The sequence below is a fragment of the Ahaetulla prasina genome, chromosome 1 (assembly GCF_028640845.1).
Source record: "Ahaetulla prasina isolate Xishuangbanna chromosome 1, ASM2864084v1, whole genome shotgun sequence".
NCBI lineage: Eukaryota > Metazoa > Chordata > Lepidosauria > Squamata > Colubridae > Ahaetulla > Ahaetulla prasina.
The window spans coordinates 7,421,905-7,449,112 of NC_080539.1; the positions used below are offsets into that span (position 1 = coordinate 7,421,905).

Consider the following 27,208-nt stretch of genomic DNA (forward strand, 5'->3'; position numbering starts at 1 on the left):
GGTCAAGCTATTTTCTAAAGCACCTGAAGGCCAGACAAGGAATAATGGATGGAAACTGATCAAGAAGAGATTCAACCTGGAAATAAGGAGAAATTTTTTCTGACAGTGACAAGAAGTCAGAAGTTGCCTTCAGAAGTTGTGGGAGCTTCATCACTGGAAGCTTCCAAGAAGAGACTGGACCAGGGGTCTCCAACCTTGGCCACTTTAAGACTTGTGGACTTCAACTCCCAGAATTCCTCAGCCAGCTTTGCTGGCTGAGGGATTCTGGGAGTTGAAGTCCACAAGTCTTAAAGTGGCCAAGGTTGGAGACCCCTGGACTGGACTGCCATCTGTCACAAATGGTGTAGGGTCTCCTGCTTGGGCAGGGGGTTGAACTATATGACCCACAAGTTCCCTTCCAACTCTGTTAATCTAGGAGAGAAGCAATTTAGAACTATTTATCTTTATCTTTATTTATTTATTTATTTTCGTCAAGCATGTATTTTAGGACAGATCCAAGTGTAAACATAATTATAAATACATGTAAAGGGTATGAATAAAAGAAAAACAACTAGGGAGAAATTAAGTTTGGACCTCTCCCTTCTCAAATTTAGAGGCTCAGTTAAGCGACGTCTCTTCCAGCATGATCCCACCTTAATCCACAAGCTATCTCAGGAAGCTCAAACTGCCCAAGGAGCTGCTGATTCAGTTCTACAGAGGAATTATTGAGTCTGTCATTTGCACCTCTATAACTGTCTGGTTCGGTTCTGCAACTCAACAAGAAAAACACAGACTTCAGAGGATAATTAGAACTGCAGAAAAAATAATTGCTATCAACCGGCCTTCCATTGAGGACCTGTATACTGCACGAATCAAGAAGAGGGCCGTGAAAATATTTGCAGATCACTCGCATCCTGGACATAAACTGTTTCAACTCCTACCCTCAAAACGACGCTATAGAGCACTGCACAACAGAACAACTAGACACAAGAACAGTTTTTTCCCGAAGGCCATCACTCTGCTGAACAAATAATTCCATCAACACTGTCAGACTATTTACTGAATCTGCACTACTATTAATCTTCTCATAGTTCCCATCGCCAATCTCTTTCCACTTATGACTGTATGACTATAACTTGTTGCTGGCAATCCTTATGATTTATATTGATATATTGACCATCGTGTTGTAAATGTTGTACCTTGATGAACGCATCTTTTCTTTTATGTACACTGAGAGCATATGCACCAAGACAAATTCCTTGTGTGTCCAATCACACTTGGCCAATAAAAAAAAATAAAAATAAAATTCTATCTTATGTGCTTTCCATACTTTCAGCCGGATGTCTGGCCTACTTTCAGAAGCTGGGAATTTAATTCTTACTCTTTGGCATAAGAGGAAAATTGTGAATCCTTGTTTAAGTTAGTAACACGATTGTCTAGCGCAGGGGTCTGCAAACTTGGCTCTTTTAAGATTTGTGGACTTCAATTCCCAGAGTTGAAGTCCACAAGTCTTAAAAGAGCCAAGTTTGCAGACCCCTGGTTCTAGCGAATTTGCCTTGCCGACTGACTTTGCTTGTCAGAAGGTTGCAAAAGGGGATCATGTGACCTTGGGTGCACTCAATCCCATCATAAATACGAGTCAGTCGTCCAGTATTCAAATCCTGAGCATCAGGGGACCACGGGGATGCGGCAATGGTCGTGTGAAAAGGGTTCACAAGTCCCTTTTTCCAGTACTGTCGTAACTTCGAATGGTCACTAAACATTATACGTCAAGGACTACCTTGTTCTCCAGAACTGGACAACTTATTGATCTTTCAAAGTTCTCTGATGTGAACTCTCCAAATTCCTTCTTTCTCGGAGGAAATCTTCAGGATCCTGACCACTCTTTGTGGATGTGCAAATCGGCAAATTATGCAACTGAGGCCTTCTCCAAAGCACATTAAATAGGCTGAGGTAGCCAGCCAGCATTGTCAGCTAAATCTTTGGGCCTCTTGTTTAGCTGAGGGATTGAAAAAAAGCAACTTTTTTTTTTAAAAGAAAAAGAAGTGTTAGAGCGGACTAATTAATATCTTGATATCAACTTGTAGGGGACTTTTGACACGTTGTCTAAAAAGATGTTTCAAGACCGAGTTGACAATTTGTCGACAGAACGACGGAGGGATTTCAAAGCAAGCCAAATGGGATTTGAGAAAACAAAAGAGGATTTTCTGAACCAAATATTGTACAGGCATGAAAATTAGGTGACCCTATCTCATAACAGAATGGTTGTCCAATCTCTTTTTGAAAACCTGCGGTGTCGGAGCACCCACAACTTCTGGAGGCAAGTTGTTCCACCGATTAATTGTCCTAAACTTCAGGAAATTTCTCCTTAATTTTGGGTGGGATCTCTCTTTTTGCCTTGCCCTCGGGCACTTTGATGTAATTCCCTAATTGGGGTATGGTTTACTTTTTAACATAACATAACATAATAACAGAGTTGGAAGGGACCTTGGAGGTCTTCTAGTCCAACCTCCTGCCCAGGCAGGAAACCCTACACCATTTGAATGGCTATCCAACATTTTCTTAAAAACTTCCAGTGTTGGAGCATTCACAACTTCTGCAGGCAAGTTGTTCCACTGGTTAATTGTTCTAACTGTCAGGAAATTTCTCCTTAGTTCCAGGTTGCTTCTTTCCTTGATCAGTTTCCACCCATTGCTTCTTGTTCTACCCTCAGGTGCTTTGGAGAATAGTTTGACTCCCTCTTCTTTGTGGCAACCCTGAGATATTGGAAGACTGCTATCATGTCTCCCCTGGTCCTTCTTTTCATTAAACTAGACATACCCAGTTCCTGCAACCGTTCTTCATATGTTTTAGCCTCCAGTCCCCTAACCATCTTTGTTGCTCTTCTCTGCACTCTTTCTAGAGTCTCAACATCCTTTTTACATCGTGGCGACCAAAACTGAATGCAATATTCCAAGTTTGGCCTTACCAAAGCATTATAAAGTGGCACTAACACTTCACGTGATCTTGATTCTATCTCAACGTTTATGCAGCCCAGAATTGTGTTGGCTTTTTTGGCAGCTGCTGCACACTGCTGGCTCATACTCACACTTCTTGATTGTTCATCCAGTGTTAATCTGGGGGTCAATCTCATCTGGATGTTGATTGCTGGTAAGGAGGTGTTTTGGGTTTTTTACAATTTCCTTTGGGGCCGTCTATTGTCTGTCTTCAATGGTATGTAACCAATGTTCACCTCCATGTGCCTGTTGATGGCCCATTTGTCTGAGTGCCGGACTTCCAAAAATTCTCTAGTGTTTTTAGACTTGGCTTGGTTTAGGATGCTCATGGTTCCCCAGTTGAAATTATGGTTCAATCTCTTCATGAGTGTTGTGGTCCGCCAGCAGCCTGCGGACCTGTCGGCGGAATCGGACAGTGAAGAGGCTGGGGAGGACAGTGGGCCAGTCCTGGAGTCAGGAGAAGGCCCGAACAAGGGCTGTGCGTCGGAGGCAGAGATGGGGCCAGGGCCATGTAGGGGTGATACATGGACTCCAGAGCCTCCAAAGGCTGACAGCAGAGAGGCAGAGGAACAGGAGAAGCCTGTTGGGAAGAGCTGCCAGAAGGCAAGAGCAGCTGAAGCAAAAAGGACGACTCGGGAGTAAGGCCAGGAGATGATTGGCCACTCCCATAAGGCTTAAAAGAGCAGCAACGAGCTGTTGGGTTCTTTGTAGAAAAGCAACGTTGATTCCAGTGCTTCTTGTCAGCGTCTCTTGAACTTTGTGGGGGTTTTGCCAAGAAAAGCCTTTGGCAGGTTGCCAAAGAAAACAAAGATTGGTGATAAGGCCAAAGAAATAGTTTTGGACTAAAATTAATTCATTCTCAGCTGTTTTAATAAACTAAGTTTGTTCAGGATTGAATTGTGTTTGGTAATCACTACTTGGGCCTCGGTCACAACAATGTGCGGGACAACTAAGGAGTCTTTCATCATGTCTTTTGACTGCTACTTGGTGTTCATGGATGCTAGTCTTCTGCGGAGATCAAAATGCCGTTTTCTCTGAGGAAGCGGAACAGATAGTCCTCGACTTAACGACCGCAGTTGAGCCCAAAATTACTGTGGTTAAATGAGACATTTTCTTAAGTGACTTTTGCCCCATTTTACGACCCTTCTTGTCACAGTTGCTAAGTGAATCACTGCAGTTGGTAAATTAGTAAGATGGCTGTTAAGTGAATCTGGCTTCCCCGTTGACTTTCCTCGTCAGAAGGTCACAAAAGGGGGGATCCCGTGACTTCAGAACACGACAACCGTCATAAATACGAACCACTCGCCAAGCGTGCGAATATTAATCACATGACCACTTGGGGGTTGCTGCAAAGGTCGTAACTGGGGGGGGGGAGAAGTCACGTGTCCCTGTTTTTCTTTTTTCTTTTTCTTTTTTAATTGAAAAAAAATTTTTTTAAATTTTTTTTCAACAATTATCCCCACCTCCCTCTGCCCTCCCCCCTCCCCCCCTCCCCTCGACCCTTCAACCTCCCCCCCCCCCGCCCCGAGACTTCCCAGAGCAAAATACAGGGTATTACATCTAACAATCATAAGCTAAAATACAACAATAAACCATCACCCATTACTTCTCCTTTCCCCTTTGCAACCTTAACTCCCCTTGCCCATTTAATGGGAAATTTATTTTGTCTGTCATTTGCACCTCTATAACTGTCTGGTTCGGTTCTGCAACCCAACAAGAACAACACAGACTTCAGCGGATAATTAGAACTGCAGTAAAATAATTGCTACCAACCTGCCTTCCATTGAGGACCTGTATACTGCACGAATCAAGAAGAGGGCCGTGAAAATATTTGCAGATCCCTCGCATCCTGGACATAAACTGTTTCAACTCCTACCCTCAAAACGACGCTATAGAGCACTGCACAACAGAACAACTAGACACAAGAACAGTTTTTCCCCGAAGGCCATCACTCTGCTAAACAAATAATTCCCTCAACACTGTCAGACTATTTACTGAATCTGCACTACTATTAATCTTCTCATAGTTCCCATCACCAATCTCTTTCCATTTATGACTGTATGACTATAACTTGTTGCTGGCAATCCTTATGATTTATATTGATATATTGACCATCAATTGTGTTGTAAATGTTGTACCTTGATGAACGTATCTTTTCTTTTATGTACACTGAGAGCATATGCACCAAGACAAATTCCTTGTGTGTCCAATCACACTTGGCCAATAAAAATTCTATTCTATTCTATTCTATTCTAAACAAATACACTAATACAGTACAATTCCTACAATCACTCATAAGCTATTTGATACTTTTAGTCTGATATTTGTTTTGAATATAATCAATCCAACTTCTCCATTCCAATATATATCTTTCTTGTGAATAGTCTTTCAAATACGCTGAAATTTTTGCCATTTCTGCTAAGTTCGATACTTTAAGTGTCCATTCTTCAATTGTAGGCAAATCTTCTTTCTTCCAATATTGCGCAACCAATAACATTGCTGCTGATATTAAATTTAAAATCAGTTTAGTCTCTATTACTGTACTGTCCGTAATTATACCCAATGAAAATAACTGTGGTGTAAACTTTATCTTCTTTTCAAGATATTCTGCACAATCCACCAAATTTTTATCCAAAATGCTTTGATTTTTTTACAAGTCCACCACGTGTCCCTGTTTTTCCAGTGGCGTAACTTTGAACGGTCACTAAATGAACTGTCGTAAGTGGAGGACTATCTTTACACGGACGGGAGAAAGGCAAATTCAATTTGAAAGAACATAATTTCCTCTTGTTGTAAGCTTGTGAAGCAAAACCTGCCAAAGGAACGATGTGTTCCAGTCACGTGCTGACTGACCAATGTGCCTCGAAGGGCAGATAGGCTCCTTTGCGCATTTCTGGCTGCGACCAACAGCACCACTTGGCATGAAGCTGGGCAGAATGACTCGAGATGAGAGTTGCTTCGAAGACAATCAACTGGGAGATGCAATTTTGGCTTTCCGTTTCTGTCTTCAGGGAGAACGCGCCACCGTCACACGTTGGAAGGTGGCAGCTCTATCCCTGGTGCAGTTTCTTTGGGGCTTCTCCTTCCCATCTCAGGCACACTGCCCCAATCTCTTATGGATAGTTCGAGTACAAACCGAGAAGACGGAAGGGGAAGGAAAATGGAAGGAGGGAAGGGAATAAGGAAATGAAGGGGAAAGGGAGGAGAAGGAGAAGGAGAAGGAAGGGAAGAGAAGAGAAGAGAAGAGAAGGGAAATGGAGAAGGGAATGAGGAAAAGAAGGGGAAAGGGAGGAGAAGGAGAAGGAAGGAAGGGTATTGTCTTTCAAAAGGAGACTACTTGGGCCTCGGTCACAACAATGTGCGGGACAACTAAGGAGTCTTTCATCATGTCTTTTGACTGCTACTTGGTGTTCATGGATGCTAGTCTTCTGCGGAGATCAAAATGCCGTTTTCTCTGAGGAAGCGGAACAGATAGTCCTCGACTTAACGACCGCAGTTGAGCCCAAAATTACTGTGGTTAAATGAGACATTTTCTTAAGTGACTTTTGCCCCATTTTACGACCCTTCTTGTCACAGTTGCTAAGTGAATCACTGCAGTTGGTAAATTAGTAAGATGGCTGTTAAGTGAATCTGGCTTCCCCGTTGACTTTCCTCGTCAGAAGGTCACAAAAGGGGGGATCCCGTGACTTCAGAACACGACAACCGTCATAAATACGAACCACTCGCCAAGCGTGCGAATATTAATCACATGACCACTTGGGGGTTGCTGCAAAGGTCGTAACTGGGGGGGGGGGGGAAGGCACGTGTCCCTGTTTTTCTTTTTTTTTTTTCTTTTTTAATTTGAAAAAAATTTTTTTAAATTTTTTTTCAACAATTATCCCCACCTCCCTCTGCCCTCCCCCCTCCCCCCCTCCCCTGGACCCTTCAACCTCCCCCCCCCCCGCCCCGAGACTTCCCAGAGCAAAATACAGGGTATTACATCTAACAATCATAAGCTAAAATACAACAATAAACCATCACCCATTACTTCTCCTTTCCCCTTTGCAACCTTAACTCCCCTTGCCCATTTAATGGGAAATTTATTTTGTCTGTCATTTGCACCTCTATAACTGTCTGGTTCGGTTCTGCAACCCAACAAGAAAAACACAGACTTCAGAGGATAATTAGAACTGCAGAAAAAAATAATTGCTACCAACCTGCCTTCCATTGAGGACCTGTATACTGCACGAATCAAGAAGAGGGCCGTGAAAATATTTGCAGATCCCTCGCATCCTGGACATAAACTGTTTCAACTCCTACCCTCAAAACGACGCTATAGAGCACTGCACAACAGAACAACTAGACACAAGAACAGTTTTTCCCCGAAGGCCATCACTCTGCTAAACAAATAATTCCCTCAACACTGTCAGACTATTTACTGAATCTGCACTACTATTAATCTTCTCATAGTTCCCATCACCAATCTCTTTCCATTTATGACTGTATGACTATAACTTGTTGCTGGCAATCCTTATGATTTATATTGATATATTGACCATCAATTGTGTTGTAAATGTTGTACCTTGATGAACGTATCTTTTCTTTTATGTACACTGAGAGCATATGCACCAAGACAAATTCCTTGTGTGTCCAATCACACTTGGCCAATAAAAATTCTATTCTATTCTATTCTATTCTAAACAAATACACTAATACAGTACAATTCCTACAATCACTCATAAGCTATTTGATACTTTTTAGTCTGATATTTGTTTTGAATATAATCAATCCAACTTCTCCATTCCAATATATATCTTTCTTGTGAATAGTCTTTCAAATACGCTGAAATTTTTGCCATTTCTGCTAAGTTCGATACTTTAAGTGTCCATTCTTCAATTGTAGGCAAATCTTCTTTCTTCCAATATTGCGCAACCAATAACATTGCTGCTGATATTAAATTTAAAATCAGTTTAGTCTCTATTACTGTACTGTCCGTAATTATACCCAATGAAAATAACTGTGGTGTAAACTTTATCTTCTTTTTCAAGATATTCTGCACAATCCACCAAATTTTTATCCAAAATGCTTTGATTTTTTTACAAGTCCACCACGTGTCCCTGTTTTTCCAGTGGCGTAACTTTGAACGGTCACTAAATGAACTGTCGTAAGTGGAGGACTATCTTTACACGGACGGGAGAAAGGCAAATTCAATTTGAAAGAACATAATTTCCTCTTGTTGTAAGCTTGTGAAGCAAAACCTGCCAAAGGAACGATGTGTTCCAGTCACGTGCTGACTGACCAATGTGCCTCGAAGGGCAGATAGGCTCCTTTGCGCATTTCTGGCTGCGACCAACAGCACCACTTGGCATGAAGCTGGGCAGAATGACTCGAGATGAGAGTTGCTTCGAAGACAATCAACTGGGAGATGCAATTTTGGCTTTCCGTTTCTGTCTTCAGGGAGAACGCGCCACCGTCACACGTTGGAAGGTGGCAGCTCTATCCCTGGTGCAGTTTCTTTGGGGCTTCTCCTTCCCATCTCAGGCACACTGCCCCAATCTCTTATGGATAGTTCGAGTACAAACCGAGAAGACGGAAGGGGAAGGAAAATGGAAGGAGGGAAGGGAATAAGGAAATGAAGGGGAAAGGGAGGAGAAGGAGAAGGAGAAGGAAGGGAAGAGAAGAGAAGAGAAGAGAAGGGAAATGGAGAAGGGAATGAGGAAAAGAAGGGGAAAGGGAGGAGAAGGAGAAGGAAGGGAAGGGTATTGTCTTTCAAAAAGGAGAAGGAAGGGAAGAGAAGGGAAGGGAAGGGAAGGGAAGAGAAATGAAGAGAAATGAAGGAAGGCGGGGGAATAAGGAGAAGAAGGGGAAAGGGAGGAGAAGGAGAAGGAAGGGAAGGGAAGGGAAGAGAAGGGAATGAGGAAAAGAAGGGGAAAGGGAGGAGAGGGAAGAGAAGAGAAATGAAGGAAGGAGGGGGTATAAGGAGAAGAAGGGGAAAGGGAGGAGAAGGAAGGGAAGGAAGGAAGAGAAGGAATGAGGAAAAGAAGGGAAAGGGAGGAGAGGAAGAGAAGAAATGAAGAAAGGAAGGGAATAAGGAGAAGAAGGGGAGAGGGAGGAGAAGGAAGGGAGGGGAAGGGAAGAGAAGGGAATGAGGAAAAGAAGGGGAAAGGGAGGAGAGGGAAGAGAAGAGAAGAGAAATGAAGAAAGGAAGGGGAATAAGGAGAAGAAGGGGAAAGGGAGGAGAAGGAGAAGGAAGGGAAGAGAAGAGAAGAGAAGAGAAGAGAAATGAAGGAAGGAGGGGAATAAGGAGAAGAAGGGAAAGAGGAGAAGGAGAAGGAAGGGAAGAGAAGTGAAATGAAGGAAGAGAAGGGAATGAGGAAAAGAAAGGGAAAGGAAGGAGAAGGAAGGGAAGAGAAGAGAAGAGAAGGGAAATGAAGGAAGGGAAGAGAATTAGGAGAAGAAGGGGAAAGAGAGGAGAAGGAAGGGAAGGGAAGAAAAGAGAAGAAGAGAGAAGGAAGGGAATAAGGAGAAGAAAGGGGAAGGGAGGAGAAGGAAGGGAAGAGAAAAGAAGGGAAATGAAGGAAGGGAAGGAAATGAGGAAAAGAAGGGGAAAGGGAGAGGGAGGAGAAAGAAGGGAAGTGGAGGAACAATTTCTAGGGATGGACAGGTAGTCCTTGACTTACAGCCATTGGTTACGTGACCTTTAGAAGGGACAACGGCACTGAAAAAATAACTTAGGACACACAAGGCCATGGGGATGCTACATTGGTGATAAGTGTGTGGGGGAAAAAACCATCCCCATGGTCATGTGATCAAAATTTGGACACTTGGCAGCTGACTCGTATTTATGACGGTCTCAGTGTCCTGGGGTCATGCGATTTCTCTTTTGAGACCTTCTAACAGGCAAAATCAAGGCAGAGGCCAGCTTCACTTAACAACCATGAGAATAGAATGGAATGGGGAGGGGAGGGGAGGGGAGGGGAGAAGGGAGAGGAGAGAGCTGGAAGGGACCTTGGAGGTCTTCTAGTCCAGGAGTCTCCAATCTTGGACCCTTTAAGACTTGTGGACTTCAACTCCCAGAGTTCCTCAGCCAGCAAAGCTGGCTGAGGAACTCTGGGAGTTGAAGTCCACAAGTCTTAAAGGGACCAAGGTTGGAGACCCCTGTTCTAATCCAGCCCCCTGCTCAAGCAGGAGAACCTATACCATCTCAGACAAGGGACTGTCCAGTCTCTTCTTAAAAACTTCCAGTGATGAAGCACCTATGATTTCTGAAGGCTTATTAACTTAACACCTGAATAATAGAATAACAGAGTTGGAAGGGACCTTGGAGGTCTTCTAGTCCAACCCCCTGCTCAGGCAGGAAACCCTATACCATTTCAGACAAATGGTTGTCCAATCTCTTCCACTCTTGGAGCATTCACAGCTTCTGGAGGCAACTTGTTCCACTTATTGATTGTTCTAACTGTCAGGAAATTTCTCCTTAGTTCTAAGTTGCTTCTCTCCTTGATTAGTTTCCACCCATTGCTTCTAGTCCGGCCTTCGGGGGCTTTGGAGCAGGGGTCTCCAACCTTAGTCCCTTTAAGACTTGTGGACTTCAACTCTCTTCAAAGCGCTCCATGGCATAGGGGCGGGCTATCTACGGGACCGTCTGCTGCCACCGATTGCCTCCCACCGACCCATTTGTTCTCACAGGGAGGGACTCCTTAGGGTGCCGTCAGCCAGGCAGTGCCGACTGGCGACGCCCAGAGGGAGAGCCTTTTCTGTGGGGGCTCCCACCCTCTGGAACGAACTTCCCCCAGGTCTTCGTCAACTTTCCGACCTTCGAACCTTTCGCCGCGAGCTTAAGACACATCTATTTATTTGCGCAGGACTGGACTAGAATTTTAAATTTTAATTTGGTTTTAATGGGGTTTTATTATTTTTATTGCAATTTTTAATATTCGGCCTTATTTAATAAGTTTTTTAAATTGGTGTTTTATTCTGTATTTATATGTATGTTTTTATTAGGCTGTAAACCGCCCTGAGTCCCCTGGGAGATAGGGGGGTATACAAATGTGATTAAATAAATAAATAAATAAATAAACTCCCAGAGTTCCTCAGCCAGCTTTGCTCAATAGTAGTAACTGGGAGAGGGATCTTGGAGTCCTAGTGGACAACTGTTTAGATATGAGCCAGCAGTGTGCAGCAGCTGCCAAAAAAGCCAACACAGTTCTGGGTTGCATAAACAGAGGGATAGAATCAAGATCACGTGAAGTGTTAATACCACTTTATAATGCCTTGGTAAGGCCACACTTGGAATATTGCATTCAGTTTTGGTCGCCACGATGTAAAAAAGATGTTGAGACTCTAGAAAGAGTGCAGAGGAGAGCAACAAAGATGATTAGGGGACTGGAGACTAAAACATGTGAAGAATGGCTGCAGGAACTGGATATGTCTAGTTTAATGAAAAGAAGGACTAGGGGAGACACGTTAGCAATGTTCCAATATCTCAGGGGTTGCCACAAAGAAGATGGAGTCAAACTATTCTCCAAAGCACCTGAGGGTAGAACAAGAAGCAATGGGTGGAAACTAATCAAGGAGAGAAGCAATTTAGAACTAAGGAGAAATTTCCTGACAGTGAGAACAATTAACCAGTGGAACGACTTGCCTCCAGAAGTTGTGAATCCTCCAATAGTGGAAAGCATTTGCTGAGATATTAGCAGCCCGTCCAGCAGATGTGGCTTATCAAATTGACAAAATATATCGTGTGAATTCTTGGATAGCAAGGCAAAAAAAGTTGCCAAGGGATGTTGTTATTTATTTTACAAATAGAACAGTGAGAAATCAGATTCTGCAAGCCTCATATAAGGGGGAGAAGATTCAGGTTGCTGGTCAAGATATTTTAATATTAAAGGAAATTCCACCAAAAACGTTAAGGGCTAGGAAGGAATTTGCCTTCCTGGTGAATGAACTTAAAAAATGCAAGATTGAATATAGATGGGATATTCCAACTGGTATAATAGTATATTATGCAGGGAAAGTACACCGTCTCAATACAGTTGGAAAAGCAAGAGAATTTTATGTTGTAAACAAATAGCCATTTGTCTGAAATGGTGTAGAGTTTCCTGCCTGGGCAGGGGGTTGGACTAGAAGACCTCCAAGGTCCCTTCCAACTCTGTTATTATGTTATCTTTAAGTCTTAAAGGGACCAAGGTTGAAGACTCCTGCTTTGGAGAACAGCTTGACCTCCTCTTCTTTGGGGCAGCTCCTGAGATATTGTGATATGTTTTGCAGCTGCCACACCAGGTGAAGGCTAAAAGGGGTGTCCAACTTGGCAACTTTAAGTCTTTTGGATGCCAACTCACAGAATTCCCCAGCCAGCATGGAGATACTGCAATGGTCATCAATGTGAACAACAGTCATAAGTTGTTGTTGTTGTTGTTGTTTTCAGTGCAGTTGTAACTTCGAGCGGTCCCTAAACAAATGGTTGTAAGTCAAGGGCCACCTGTACGACAAGGCTGAGTTATCTTTGTCATTGAATGCTCACCTGCTGCAAACGCTGCAATAATAGCTCTGTGTGGGTGTGTGAGTGTGTTTTTTGTGTATTTAGGAACAAGCCCCATTGAGCTGGGTGGGAATGAATTAGGTAACTATGGCGACTTTACAACCTGTGGACTTCAGCTCCCAGAATTCTTGAGCCGGGGTGGGCAACTGTGGTGACTTTATGACCTGTGGACTTCAACTCCCAGAATTCCTCAATCAGGGTGGGCAACTATGGCGACTTTATGACCTGTGGACTTCAGCTCCCAGAATTCCTGAGTCAGGATGGGCAACTGTGGTGACTTTATGACCTGTGGACTTCAACTCCCAGAATTCCTCAGTCAGGATGGGCAACAGTGGTGACTTTATGACCTGTGGACTTCAGCTCCCAGAATTCCTCAGTCAGGGTGGGCAACTGTGGTGACTTTATGACCTGTGGACTTCAGCTCCCAGAATTCCTCAGTCAGGGTGGGCAACTGTGGTGACTTTATGACCTGTGGACTTCAGCTCCCAGAATTCCTGAGTCAGGATGGGCAACTGTGGTGACTTTATGACCTGTGGACTTCAGCTCCCAGAATTCCTGAGTCCGGGTGGGCAACTGTGGTGACTTTATGATCTGTGGACTTCAACTCCCAGAATTCTTGAGCCGGGGTGGGCAACTGTGGCGACTTTATGACCTGTGGACTTCAGCTCCCAGAATTCCTCAGTCAGGGTGGGCAACTCTGGTGACTTTATGACCTGTGGACTTCAGCTCCCAGAATTCCTCAGTCAGGGTGGGCAACTGTGGTGACTTTATGACCTGTGGACTTCAGCTCCCAGAATTCCTGAGTCAGGGTGGGCAACTGTGGTGACTTTATGATCTGTGGACTTCAGCTCCCAGAATTCCTGAGTCAGGATGGGCAACTGTGGTGACTTTATGACCTGTGGACTTCAGCTCCCAGAATTCCTGAGTCAGGGTGGGCAACTGTGGTGACTTTATGACCTGTGGACTTCAGCTCCCAGAATTCCTGAGTCAGGATGGGCAACTGTGGTGACTTTATGATCTGTGGACTTCAGCTCCCAGAATTCCTGAGTCAGGATGGGCAACTGTGGTGACTTTATGATCTGTGGACTTCAGCTCTCAGAATTCCTCAGTCAGGGTGGGCAACTGTGGTGACTTTATGACCTGTGGACTACAACTCCCAGAATTCCTCAATCAGGGTGGGCAACTATGGCGACTTTATGACTTGTGGACTTCAACTCCCAGAATTCCTGAGTCAGGATGGGCAACTGTGGTGACTTTATGACCTGTGGACTTCAGCTCCCAGAATTCCTGAGTCCGGGTGGGCAACTGTGGTGACTTTATGATCTGTGGACTTCAACTCCCAGAATTCTTGAGCCGGGGTGGGCAACTGTGGCGACTTTATGACCTGTGGACTTCAGCTCCCAGAATTCCTGAGTCAGGGTGGGCAACTCTGGTGACTTTATGATCTGTGGACTTCAGCTCCCAGAATTCCTGAGTCCGGATGGGCAACTGTGGTGACTTTATGACCTGTGGACTTCAGCTCCCAGAATTCCTGAGTCAGGGTGGGCAACTCTGGTGACTTTATGATCTGTGGACTTCAACTCCCAGAATTCTTGAGCCGGGGTGGGCAACTGTGGCGACTTTATGACCTGTGGACTTCAGCTCCCAGAATTCCTCAGTCAGGGTGGGCAACTCTGGTGACTTTATGACCTGTGGACTTCAGCTCCCAGAATTCCTCAGTCAGGGTGGGCAACTCTGGTGACTTTATGACCTGTGGACTACAACTCCCAGAATTCTGAGTCAGGGTGGGCAACTATGGCGACTTTATGACTTGTGGACTTCAACTCCCAGAATTCCTAAGCCAGGGGTGGACAATTATGCTGGCTAGGGAATTCTGGGAGTTGAAGTCCACAGGTTCTAAAGTCGCCATAGTTGCCCATCCCTGGCTGTGAAATTCTGGGAGTCGAAGCCCACAGGTCGCATAGTCGCCAATCCCTGGCTCTGGTTGCCCGTGTGTCTAAAATCAGGTGCGCCCGACCCCTTCCTTCCGTCTTCCTGAGCAGGGATGCGACGGGTGCGCATGAGGGACCGCAGCCCCGCCATTGGGATTTATGTGCTGGCGACAGACGAGCACCGTTTCAGCGACTCCTGCTTTTGCCTCCTGCTTTCATTAGGTCAGGCGAGCCCGGCCCAGATGCTGTATGGAAATTGCCAAATGAAAACCATATTGATCAGCCTTGCACACTAATGCGAACAAGCTGCGGCGGAGGGGAAGAGGTGGATTGGCGTAGACGCTCCCCTGTTCAACCCAATAGCCCCTCGTTAAGGCCTTTAATCATTTATTAATGTAAACCCACTTCTCTCCTTTCTCCTCTTCTGCCTCTCTCTCTCTTTTTTCCCCCCCCTTTCCACTCAAATTACCTTGGCCGCAGAGCATCCTGTTCCATTTATCTCTTAATTTATCTTTGCATTTATCTCTTTAATATCTTTTAATGTTTCCTTTAGTTATTCTTAAGTTACATGGTAAATTTTATTGCCACATCAAGGGTATCCTTTCTTTCTTTCTCTCTCTCTCTCTCTCTCTCTCTTCTTTTCTTTCTTTACTCCTTTCCTTCTTTCCTTCCTTCCTGCCCTTTCCTTCTATATCCCCTCCTTCCCTCCCTTTCCTTCTTTCCTTCCTTCCTTCCATTCATTCATTCTCTTCCCTCACCTTCCCTTTCCATTTCGCTTTCTTTTCTCTTTTTCCCCCTTCCTTTTCCTTTTCCTTCCTTCTTCTTTCCTCCCCTCTCCTCTCCTTTCCTTCCCCTTCCCCCCTCCTCCCTTCCCTTCCTTCCTTCCTCTCTCCCCTCCTTCCTTCCTTCCCTCCCTCTTTCCCCCCTCCTCCCTTCCTTCCTTCCTTCCTTCCCTCCCTTTCCTTCTGTATCCCCTCCTTCCCTCCCTTTCCTTCTTTCCTTCCTTCCTTCCATTCATTCTCTTCCCTCACCTCACCTTCCCTTTCCATTTCGCTTTCTTTTCTTTTTTCCCTTCCTTTTCCCTTTCCTTCCTTTTTCTTTCCTCCCCTCTCCTCTCCTCTCCCTTCCCTTACCCCTTCCTCCATTCCCTTCCTTCCTTCCTTCCTTCCTTCCTTCCTCTCTCCCTTCCTTCCTTCCTTCCTTCTTTCCTCCCTCCCTCTCTCCCTTCCTCCCTTCTCTTCCTTCCTTACTTCCCTCCCTCCCTCCCTCCTCTCCTCCTTTTCCCTTCCTGGCACATTTTTCTGGGTACTTTCCAATGTGCCTTGTCCTCCCATATGACTGACCCCTCAGCCCCCCAAGGTGTTTAATATTTCTACAGAAGGTGACGCATCCTGTGTCTTAATCGTTAAGAAACTGTTTCTGCGGCATTTCCAAAAAGAAGCCATTTATTTTTCCATTTCCTTGAATGCTGTTATCCAAGGTCCTCTCCCAAAACCACCTCTCCCTCTTCTTCCTCCTCTTCCACCCTCCTTCTCCTGCTCTTCTTCTTCCTCCTCCTTCCTCTCTTCTACTCTTCCACTTCCTCGTCCCCCTCCCCTTCTTCTTCCTCCTCTTCCTTCTGCTCCTCCTTATTTTCTCCCTCCTCCTCCCCCTTCCTTTTCCTCCCCACTCCTCTTCCTTCTCTTCTTCCTCCTCCTATCCCTCCCCTTCCTCCTCCTGCCCTTCCTTGTCCTCTTCCTCTCTTCTTCCTCCTCCTCCTCTTCTTGCTCTTCATCCTCCCTTCTCTTCTTCTTCCTCCTGCACCTCCTCTTCCCCTTCCTTTTCCTCCCCACTCCTCTTCCTTCTTCTTCCTCCTCCTGTCCCTCCCCTTCCTCCTCCTGCCGTTTCTTGTCCTCTTCTTCCTCCCTCTCTTCTTCCTTTTCCTCCTCCTCCTCTTCTTGCTCTTCATCCTCCCCTTCTCTTCTTTCTCCTGCACCTCCTCCTCCCCCTTCCTTTTCCTCCCCCCTCCTTTTCCTTCCCTTCTTCCTTCTCCTGTCCCTCCCCTTCCTCTTCCTCCCCCTTCCTTGTCTTCTTCCTCCTCCCTCTCTTCTTCCTTTTCTTCCTCCTTCTCTTCTTCCTCTCCTCCTCCCTCCCTCCTCCTCCTCCCCTTCTTCTTCCTCCTTTCCCCTGCCCCTTCCTCCACCCCTTCCCCTAGCAATCCCAGCTTCTCTTTCGCTCTTCTCTTCCCAAAACATCAAACAGTCTATAAATCACAGCCAGAATGCTTTTGGGACAAGCAACTGGGCCCTTGTTTGCTCAGAAGAGACACTGAGCATCTCTCTCTCTCTCTCTCTCTCTCTCTTTCCCCCCCATCTCTCTCTCTCTCTCATCCCCCCTCCCCTTTCCCACTGGGAGTGTTGTTTATAGAGCATTATAATTTATAACCGAAGAGAGTGGATTTGATTTCAGCGGAGGGGGCTCGCCAGCAGGGCGCCGGGCCGGCAATCGTATGAATCAGCAGGCTGCAGAAACTGCCATTGAATGGAAAGTATTATCGGTGGCCACAAACGGACCATGTTTCCCCTTCAACGGCTCCCTCGGCGCAGGAAGATTTGGTCTCGGCTCATCCAGCTTCCATAGATGACTCCTGTTTTAATTCCTCTGCTTCCTTCTTGGCATTGGCCCTTCAAGGGCAAAAAAAACAAACAAACCCAAACCTTTTTATTTTTCGCTTCCTTTTTCTCTGCTCCTTTGCCTTCAATGGCCTTATTTTTTTGTTTGTTTCATTTTGTCACAACAGTATATACAATCAACAACATAAACAATAACCCATCATGAGAGAAAAAAAGTATATATAAATAAAAGTATAAGTAAAAGTATGCATATAATACTATAATGAAGAGAACAATAGGACAGGAACAGTAGGCACTTTTGTGCTCTTATGCACGCCCCTTATAGTCCTTTTAGGAATGGGGTGAGGTCAATAGTAGACAGTTTTTGGTTGAAGATTTTGGGATTTTGAGTAGAGACTATGGAGTCAGGTAATGAGTTCCAAGCATTAACAACTCTGTTACAGAAGTCATATTTTCTGCAAGTTTGAAGCGGTTGACATTAAGTTTGAATCTATTGTTTGCTCTTGTATTATTGCGATTGAAGCTGAAGTAGTCTTTTACAGGAAGGATATTGCAATAGATGATTCTGTGTGTTAAACTCAGGTCATGTTGAAGTCGGCGGAGTTCTAAGTTTTCTAATCCCAGGATTTCAAGCCTGGTGACATAAGGTATTTTGTTGTATTCAGAGGAGTGGAGAATTCTTCTAGTAAAATATTTCTGGATGCGTTCGATAGTATTAATGTCAGAGGTGTGGTATGGGTTCCAGATGGATGAGCTGTATTCAAGAATAGGTCTGGCAAATGTTTTGTATTTCCTGCATTCACCTTAGAAACTAATTATGCTGCTGGACCTGTGAGTCTTCCCATCCCTGTTCTCTATATACCACTTTATAAGGCCTTGGTAAGGCCACACTTGGAATCCTGCATCCCGTTTTGGTCGCCATGATGTTAAAAAAGATGTGGAGATTCTAGAAAGAGTTGCAGAGAAGAGCAACAAAGATGATGAGGGGACTGGAGGCTAAAACATATCAAAAACAGTTGTAGGAACTGGGTATGTCTAGTTTGATGAAAAGAAGGACTAGGGGAGACATGATAGCAGTCTTCCAATATTTGAGGGGCTGCCACAAAGAAGATTTGGGGGGGTCAAGCTATTCTCCAAAGCACCTGAAGGCCAGACAAGGAATAATGGATGGAAACTGATCAAGGAGAGATTCAACCTGGAAATAAGGAGAAATTTTCTGACAGTGAAAACAATCAACCCATGGAACAGAAGTTGACTTCGGAAGTTGTGGGAGCTTCATCAGTGGAAGCTTTCAAGAAGAGACTGGACAGTCATCTGTCAGAAATGGTGTAGGGTCTCCTGGTTAGGCGGCGGGGTGGGGGGCTGGACTAGATGACCTACAAGGTCCCCTCCAACTCTATTAATCTGTTAATCTCAGGGGCTGCCCCAATCTATTATGTTTTTTATAGCTGTCCAAAATTGGTAGCCGTTCAATTCCCCAGGTCTTCGGGTCACCAATTCCGCCCCTCAGCTATTCACCGATTGAAGAAGTCAATCCAAGCTTTCTAAGAAACTTCTCAGTAGTTTCTTAATTCAGCTGTTGCTTACTGTAGCCACTGATGCAGAGGTCTCCAACCTTGGTCCCTTTAAGACTTGTGGACTTCAACTCCCAGAGTTCCTCAGCCAGCTTTGTCTTAAAAGGACCAAGGTTGAAGACCCCTGCACTAGTGGGATTCAGTCGGTTTGAGCCAAGTTGGGTCATGAAACGTCTGCAAAGAAAACAACCCAGCTCCGAGAGCCACCAAGGACCCCCGCCCCTCGCCTTGGTGTCATCTCTCCTGCAAAAATGATTTCAACTGCAAGATAAAAACATCGGCCATGCTGCATCAAGGGGGAGGCCTATCCAGTTCCACTTGGCCGTTTTCCCATGGCAGCTGACCACGCGATGCCCCTGGGAAACTGACAAGGAAGGCGATGGGAGGGCCCACTCATGTTCCCTGGCACCTGGTTTCTTGAGTGGTCTCCTGCCTTGCCGAGGTTGATATATGGCCCTTCTCCCCGGCAGCCATTGGTAGCCCTTTGCTCCGTGGATTTGTCTAATCCCCTTTGATAGCTGTCCAAAACGGGTAGCCGTTCGTTTCCCAGGCCTTTGGGGGGGGGGTCACCGATTCCACACCGTCAGCTGTTCGCGGATTGAAGAAGTCAATCCCAGCGTTCCGATGTTCCAGCGAACCCCATCGATTGCTTTTGAAAGGAGAATGAAAATGACAATGAGAGGTGGGATTAAAATACGGCTGCAGGAACTGGGCACGTCTCGTTTCACGAAAAGAAGGACAGGATAGCAGTCTTCCGATATCTCAGGGGTTGCCCCAAAGAAGAGGGAGTCAAGCTGTTCTCCAAAGCACCTGAAGGCAGGACAAGAAGCAACGGGTGGAAACTCATCAAGGAGAGAAGCAACTTAGAACTAAGGAGAAATTTCCTGACAGTGGGAAAAATTAACCAGTGGAACAACTTGCCTCCAGTAGTTGTGAATGCTCCAACACTGGAAGATTTTAAGAAGAGATTGGACAACCATTTGTCTGAAGTGGGTGTAGGGTTTCCTGCCTAAGCAGGGGGTTGGACTAGAAGACCTCCAAGGTCCCTTCCAACTCTGTTCTTCTGTATTCTTAAGTTTGACTGTTCTTCCACGGTCTTGCATATTCCTCCCATAAAACCTACGAGGCGGGACGGGCGGGGAAAATCCCAAAGTCTGCAGTTTGAAAATGCATTTTATTCAATTATTAACTAGCTGGCTTATGACTGAGTTCACACCACGTCAGGCCCCACATGTCCTGGTGGTAAACCACACTTGATTTATCGTTGGCCTTTGATGCAACTCCACATGAAAGCTGGAGAAAATGCCATTTATTCACATTAAGTCTCCCTCCTCCTCCTTTCCCTTACTCCCCCTCACTTCCCACCCCCTCCTTTTCCTCTTCCTCCTCCTCCTCCTTCTTCCTCCCCCTCCTCTCCCTCCCCTTCTCCTCCTCCTCTTCCTCCTCCTCCTTTTTTTCCTCCTCCCCTTCCTCCTCCTCCTCCTCCTTCTTCCTCCCTTCCTCCCCTTCTTCCCTCCCACTCCCCACCCCCTCCTCCTCTTCCTCCTCCTTCTTCCTCCCGTCCTCCTCTTCCTCCCCTCCTCCTCCTTCATTTTCTTCTTCCTCCTCCTCCTCCTCCTCCTCCCCTTCTTCCCCCTCACTCCCCACCCCTCCTCTTCTTCCTCCTCCTCCCTCCTCCTCCACTTCTCTTCCTCCTCCTCCTCCTCCCCTTCTTCCCCTCACTCCCACTCCCCACCCCTCCTCCTCCTTCTTCTTCCTCCCGTCCTCCTCTCCCCCTTCTCCTCCTCCTCATCTTCTTCCTCCTTCCTCCTCCTCCTCCTCCTCCTTCCTCCCCTTCTCCTCTCCTCCTCCTCATCTTCTTCCTCCTTTCCTCCCCTTCCTCCCCCTTCTTCCCTCCCACTCCCCACCCCTCCTCCTCTTCCTCCTCTTCCTTCTTCTTCCTCCTTCTCCTCCTCCTCCTCCCCTCCTTCGTTTTCTTCCTCCTCCTCCTCCTCCTTCTTCCTCCCCTTCTTCCCCCCAACTCCCCAAACCCTCCTCATCCTTCTTCTTCCCGTCCCCCTCTCCCTCCTCCTCATCTTTCTCCTCCTTTCCTCCTCCTCCTCCCCCTTGACTAAATTATTTCATTGGTGCCTTCAGCCTGGAAGAGAGAAAGACGGGCCTTGCCTTGAAATGAAGAGTGGGGTGGAAACTCCAGAAGATCTTTCTTGGGAGTTCCCCAGAATGAAGAGATGAATTTAAATTATCATCATCATCATCATAAATCTTATGGACACCAGGAGATAAAACCTTGCAGGGGGATCCCCTGCAGAGCCGTGGTAAAAGGGACCTTGTGAAGAGGCGGAGGATTTAAATCCAAGTTTAGGATGAGGAAGCCAGCGCTGCAGAGCCCCAAAAGATTCACTCTGAAAGGGAGAAAAACATGCGAAGAAAGACACGGGAGTGGATTCCAGTGGTACATTAGGGCCTCCTGCTTGGGCGGCGGGGTTGGACTAGATGACCTACAAGGTCCCTTCCAACTCTGTTCATCTGTAATCTGCTTCTCACGTCCTGTTCTTTCTCCAAGAGAGTTGGGCCAAAACTGCCTCTCCCTTATTCCTAGGTAGGTAATCCTCGATCTACGACCACAATTGAGCGCAAAATTTTCCATTTGCTAAAGCAAGACAATCGTTTAAATGAGTTTGGCCCCATTTTTACAACCTCTCTTTCCCACTGTTGTGAAGGGATTCCCTGCCGTCAGTAACCCGGTTGATAAGCGACTCCAGCTTCCCCGTGGACTTTGCTTGTCAGAAAGTCGCCAAAGGGGATCGATCACGTGACCCTGGGTCACCGCACCCGTCATCGATATGAACCCAGTGGCCAGCCGTCCAAAATTTCAATCGCATGGATTGTGGGGGATGCTGCGACGGTCGTAAGTGTGTGAAAAATGGGCCCAGGCAGGAGTGAAATGCTCCCGGTTCGGACCAGATCACCCGCTATCAAAAATCCATGCCCGCCCACTCACCCCAGCTGAGCCGCGTGATCATCAGAGGTGGTTTTTGTTTTCACTTTTAAAAGCATTTTTTCTTCAACTGAAAAAATGCTTTTAAAAGTTAAAAAAAAAAACCACCTCTGATGATCGCGTGGCTCAGCTGGGATCGTCAGAGGCTTTTAAAAGCATTTTTTCTACAACCTCTTCAGCCAAAGAGGTAAAAAAAAAAAGCTTTTAAAAGGCTCCTCTGGCGATCCCAGCTGAGTTGCCTGATCCTCAGAGGCCTTTAAAGGCATTTTTTACAACCTCTTTGACTGAAGAGGTTGTAGAAAAAATGTTTTTAAAAGGTTATGGCGATCCGGCAACTCAGCTGGGATCATCAGAACCCTTTAAAAGTTTTTCTTCCTTCGGGCGATCCCAGCTGAGTTGCCTGATCGCCAGAACCTTTTAAAAGCATTTTTTTACAACCTCTTCACCGCCGAAGAGGTTGTAAAAAAAAATGCTTTTAAATTTTTTTTTTAAGTTGGCCACGCCCACCCAGTTGCATTACCCCCACCACCAAGCCATGCCCACAGAACCGGTAGTAACAAATTTTACGTTTCACCCCTGGTCACAGGTCACATTTTTTTAAGTCACTAAACAAACTATTGTAAACCGAGGACGACCTAACATAACATAACATAATAACAGAGTTGGAAGGGACCTTGGAGGTCTTCTAGTCCAACCCCCTGCCCAGGCAGGAAACCCTACACCATTTCACACAAATGGTTATCCAACATTTTCTTAAAAATTTCCAGTGTTGGAGCATTCACAACTTCTGCAGGCAAGTCGTTCCACTTATTGATTGTTCTAACTGTCAGGAAATTTCTCCTTAGTTCTAAGTTGCTTCTCTCCTTGATTAGTTTCCACCCGTTGCTTCTTGTCCTGCCTTCAGGTGCTTTGGAGAATAGTTTGACTCCCTCTTATTTGGGGCAGCCCCTGAGATATTGGAATACTGCTATCATGTCTCCCCTAGTCCTTCTTTTCATTAAACTAGACATACCAAGTTCCTGCAACCGTTCTTCATATGTTTTAGCCTCCAGTCCCTTAATCATCTTTGTTGCTCTTCTCTGCACTCTTTCTAGACTCTAGAGTCTCAGCATGAAGACTCTAAAAAGAGTTCTAGCCTCCAGTCCCCTAATCATCTTTTTTACATCCTAAGATTCTGTTCTTATTCTGGTTCATCGCACAGCCAGCCAGATGTCCAGGCAGGAAACCCTACACCATTTCAGACAAATGGCTATCCAACATTTTCTTAAAAATTTCCAGTGTCGGAGCATTCACAACTTCTGCAGGCAAGTTGCTCCACTTATAGATCTGCATTCTATATCCTGTCATCATCCCTCATCATCCTCGCCAACAAACTTACTTTAGCCAGCGAGTGATGTGTGGCCCATGCTCTGCTCTTTTCTTGAAAGGTCCCCATGGCTTTTGGGTTTAGATCTGAGGCACGTGAAACCTCTGGAGATGCCAAGCCATGTCGTCAGGTAATTATAAATGCACAGATGCTTTCATTGTCTGCTTCCCACAACATGCTTAATTAGGTCAGGGGGAGGTTAGCCTGTTGTGAGTCAACTGACTAACTCCCAGAGGGGTAAATTTAACCCAAAGTTGACCCATTCATGCACGGTATTAAACTCACTTCAACTAGCCCACTCGTGAGATATCTAAGTCCCTTCAACCAGCCCCTCTCCTCGTACTTCGCCCTTCCCAGAAAATGGGACGGAGAACAAGAGCGGCTGCCAATGAAAACCTCAGTACAGGTAGTCCTCAACTTAAAACCGTTCATTTAGCGACCGTTCGAAGTTACAATGGCACTGAAAAAAGTGACTTAGAATAGAATAGAATAGAATAGAATAGAATAGAATAGAATAGAATAGAATAGAATAGAATAGAATAGAATAGAGGCTAGGCTAGGCTAGGCTACGCTAGGATAGGATAGGATAGGATAGGATAGGATAGCAATGAATAGAACAGAACAGAACAGAGGAAAGGAAAGGAAAGGAAAGGAAAGGAAAGGAAAGGAAAGGAAAGCGGAATAGAATAGAAATTTAGAATAGAATAGAATAGAATAGAATAGAATAGAATAGAATAGAATAGAATAGAATAGAATAGAATAGAATAGAATTTTTATTGGCCAAGTGTGATTGGACACACAAGGAATTTGTCTTGGTGCATGCGCTCTCAGTGTACATAAAAGAAAAGATACCTTCATCAAGGTACAACACTTAATGATGGTCATAGGGTACAAATTTAACACTTAATGATACAACACTTAATGATAGTCATAGAGTACAAATAAGCAATCAGGAAACAATCAATATCAATATAAATCATAAGGATTGCCAGCAACAAAGTTACAGTCATACAGTCATAAGTGGAAGGAGATTGGGGATGGGAACTATGAGAAGATTAATAGTAGTGCAGACTTAGTAAATAATTTGACAATGTTGAGGGAATTATTTGTTTAGCAGAGTGATGGCGTTTGGGAAGAAACTGTGTCTTGTGTCTAGTTGTTCTGGTGTGCAGTGCTCTATAGCGTCGTTTTGATGGTAGGAGTTGAAACAGTTTATGTCCAGGATGTGAGGGATCTGTAAATATTTTCACGGCCATTTTTAGGACCGTTAGATGACATCCAGCCGGATCGATCCGGTTCGCCCAAACCGGGATGTCATTATGTCCCACTTTTAACTCTCTGTGCCTGCGCAGAAGAGGTGCGCGCATTCCCGTTCCCAAACCGGTAGCAAAGCTAAGTGGATTTCACTGCTTCTTATGACCGTTGCCGCATCCCCAGAGTCACGTGGTTTACATTCGGATGCTTGACAACTGACTCACATTTATGACGGTCGCAGGGGTCCCCCGGGGTCACGTGATTCCCCTTTTGCGACCTTCCGGCAAGCAAAATGGACGGGGGGAGCCAGATTCACTTAACAACCCAGGCTACTAATTTAAGAATTGCAGCGATTCGCTTAGCAAACGTGGCCAGAAACGTCGTAAAACGGGGCAAAAGCCCCTTCACCAATTTCTCACCTAGCGACAGAAATGTTGGGCTCAGTTGTGGTCGTAAGGTGAGGACTACCTGTAAGGCAGAATTCAGTGCTTCTGACAGCACCGAACACCGAAATCTCCAAAACTTCAGAGTTACACCGGAACTGAAAAAAAGTGACTTATGGACCTTTTTCACACTTGCAACCTCACGGTCACGTGATTAAAATTCAAACATTTGGCAACAGCGACTCGTATTTCTGACGGCAACAGCATCCCAGGGTCATAGGAAACCCCATTTGTGACCTTCTGACAAGCAAAGTCAACCGGGAAGCCCGATTCAACTTAACAACTATGGGACAGACTTAACGTTCTGCCGCCATTCCCTAAACCACGGTGGCGAGAAAGGTCGCAAAACGGGGCAGCGCTACCTGAACAGCTGCCTTGCTTAGCTCGGTCGCGGTCGTACGTCGAGGACTACCTATCCTTGAGTCATTTTAGGACTTTAAATGGGTTTTAACACGTTTGGAAAACGTCCAGTTAGACGTTTTCATCTTCAGGCTATTAAAATTTTAAGGAAAAATTGGGGCCAATGAGAGATGGAGAGATGGAGCTTTAAAGATGTCTCCACTCCTTGATCCAAGTTTTATGACTCAAAGCTTTTCCACCGATTACATTTTCTTTTCCTTTCCCCGAATCGTGATATTTAGCCGATGGGACAATGGAAAGGCAGGGTCTCTGGTTTTCTGTGCCCTTTTTCGCCACTTCTGATGTGCTTAGGCAGCTGAGCGAATTACTGGTAAATTGAGAAGACTAGCTGCTAGCCTGGACCAGTTCACATATTTTGATCTGCAAAAGTAACCCGATGCCCATATTTCTTCATTTAAGCATCATTAATACGGAATTCGATAAAGCGACAGCAGGATAAAATGTAAAAAAGATGTGGAGACTCTAGAAAGAGCGCAGAGAAGAGCAACCAAGAGGATCAGGGGACTGGAGGCTAAATATACGAAGGACGTTTGTAGGAATTGGGAATGTCTAGTCTTCATTAAGAAAAGAAGGACCAAGGGAGACATGATAGCATTGTTCCAATATCTCAGGGGTTGCCACAAAGACGAGAGAGTCAAGCTATTCTCCAAAGCACCCGAGGGCAGGAGAAGAAGCAATGGGTGGAAACTGATCAAGGAAAGAAGCAACTTAGAACTAAGGAGAAATTTCCTGATAGTTAGAACAATTAATCAGTGGAACAACTTGCCTCCAGAAGTTGTAAATGCTCCAACACTGGGAGTTTTTAAGAAGATGTTGGATAACCATTTGTCTGAAGTGGTGTAGGGTTTCCTGCCTAAGTAGGGGGTTGGACTAGAAGACCTCCAAGGTCCCTTCCAACTCTGTTACTCCTATTCTGTTCTGTTCTGTTCTGTTCTAAATTGTTGGCACATCCCTGCCTTTCCTAAGATTGGGGATGGATGGCCGTGGATTCAGGTAAAAAGCAAGACAATTTCAGGGATTATCTTTTTATAGAAAGTCCAGGTAGGCCTTGCCTTATGACCAGAGTCCTAAATCCAGGAGAATGTACCCGTTTTCAACCTTTTTTTTTTTTTTTTTTTTTTGCAGACTTGCCCAAGAATACCCAGCTTTAATAAAATGAGATCAGAGGTTCCAATTAGATCTTTAAAGACCAAATCGTTGTCTTTAAGCAATGCAGAAGAGTTTGGGCCTCCTGCCAACTCTTCCCCCCCCCCCCGCTCTCTTCCTGATCTCATGAATTTGTGATGGATGCAATCGATGGAGACGTGTTAAAACATTATCTGAGTGGGTTTTTCCTGGACCACACGAGCTTTCGCTGCATAAAAAAGAGAAGTGCTCGGTTGGCAAAGCCAGAATTTAAACTTGGAGCCCTGGGGGTTGGAATCTGGCCCAGAGATTTACCTAGGGATTGTTACGGGGTTCAGACATACAGAAGGTCCTCGACGTACGACCACAGCCGAGCCCCACATTTTCTGTTGTTAAGCGAGACATTTGGTAAGTGAATTGGACTAAAACAGGAGCCTCCAAACTTGGCAACTTTATGACTTGTGGACTTCAACTCCCGGAATTCCTCAGCCAGCACATGCTGAAGTCCACAAGTTGTAAAGTTGCGATGCTTGGAGACCCCTGGACTAGAAGACCTCGAAAACCCCTCCAGTTTTTCTGTGATCCTATGACCAACAGGAATGTCAGAACTCTTCAAAATCCTTTGATATTAGGAATCCTTGGTGTTTTCTGAGCTTGGTTGTTTTCTTGCAAGACGTTTCATGACCCAACTAGGTAACATCATAAATGCATTCATTATACGTTATAGAATAGAACAGAATAGAATAGAATTTTTTTATTGGCCAAGTGTGATTGGACACACAAGGAATTTGTCTTGGTGCAGATGCTCTCAGTGTACATAAAAGATACGTTCATCAAGGTACAACATTTACAACACAAATGATGATAGCACCGATGATGTTACCTAGTTGGGTCCTGAAACATCTGCAAGAAAACCACCAAGCTCAGAGAGCACCAAGCACCCCCCCCCACGTTTCAGTTCTGAGCTGCAACTGTTTTTTTTTTTTTAAA

General features: G+C 45.3%; 1 protein-coding gene across 7 annotated transcripts in view; it reads left to right on the top strand.

Moving 5' to 3' along the window:
• BCAS3 (BCAS3 microtubule associated cell migration factor) overlaps positions 1 to 27,208 on the top strand; it is an 846,545-nt gene that overhangs the window by 507,908 nt on the left and 311,429 nt on the right. Inside the window, exon 24 of one of the 7 annotated variants that reach the window (XM_058164103.1) lies at positions 23,038 to 23,083. The exons of the other annotated variants lie outside the window; for them this stretch is intronic. Within the exon in view, the coding sequence (XP_058020086.1) occupies positions 23,038 to 23,060 (23 nt within the window). The 3' untranslated portion in view covers positions 23,061 to 23,083. Of the gene's footprint in view, positions 1 to 23,037; positions 23,084 to 27,208 lie in introns of those variants that run through there. 7 annotated transcript variants of the gene reach the window in all.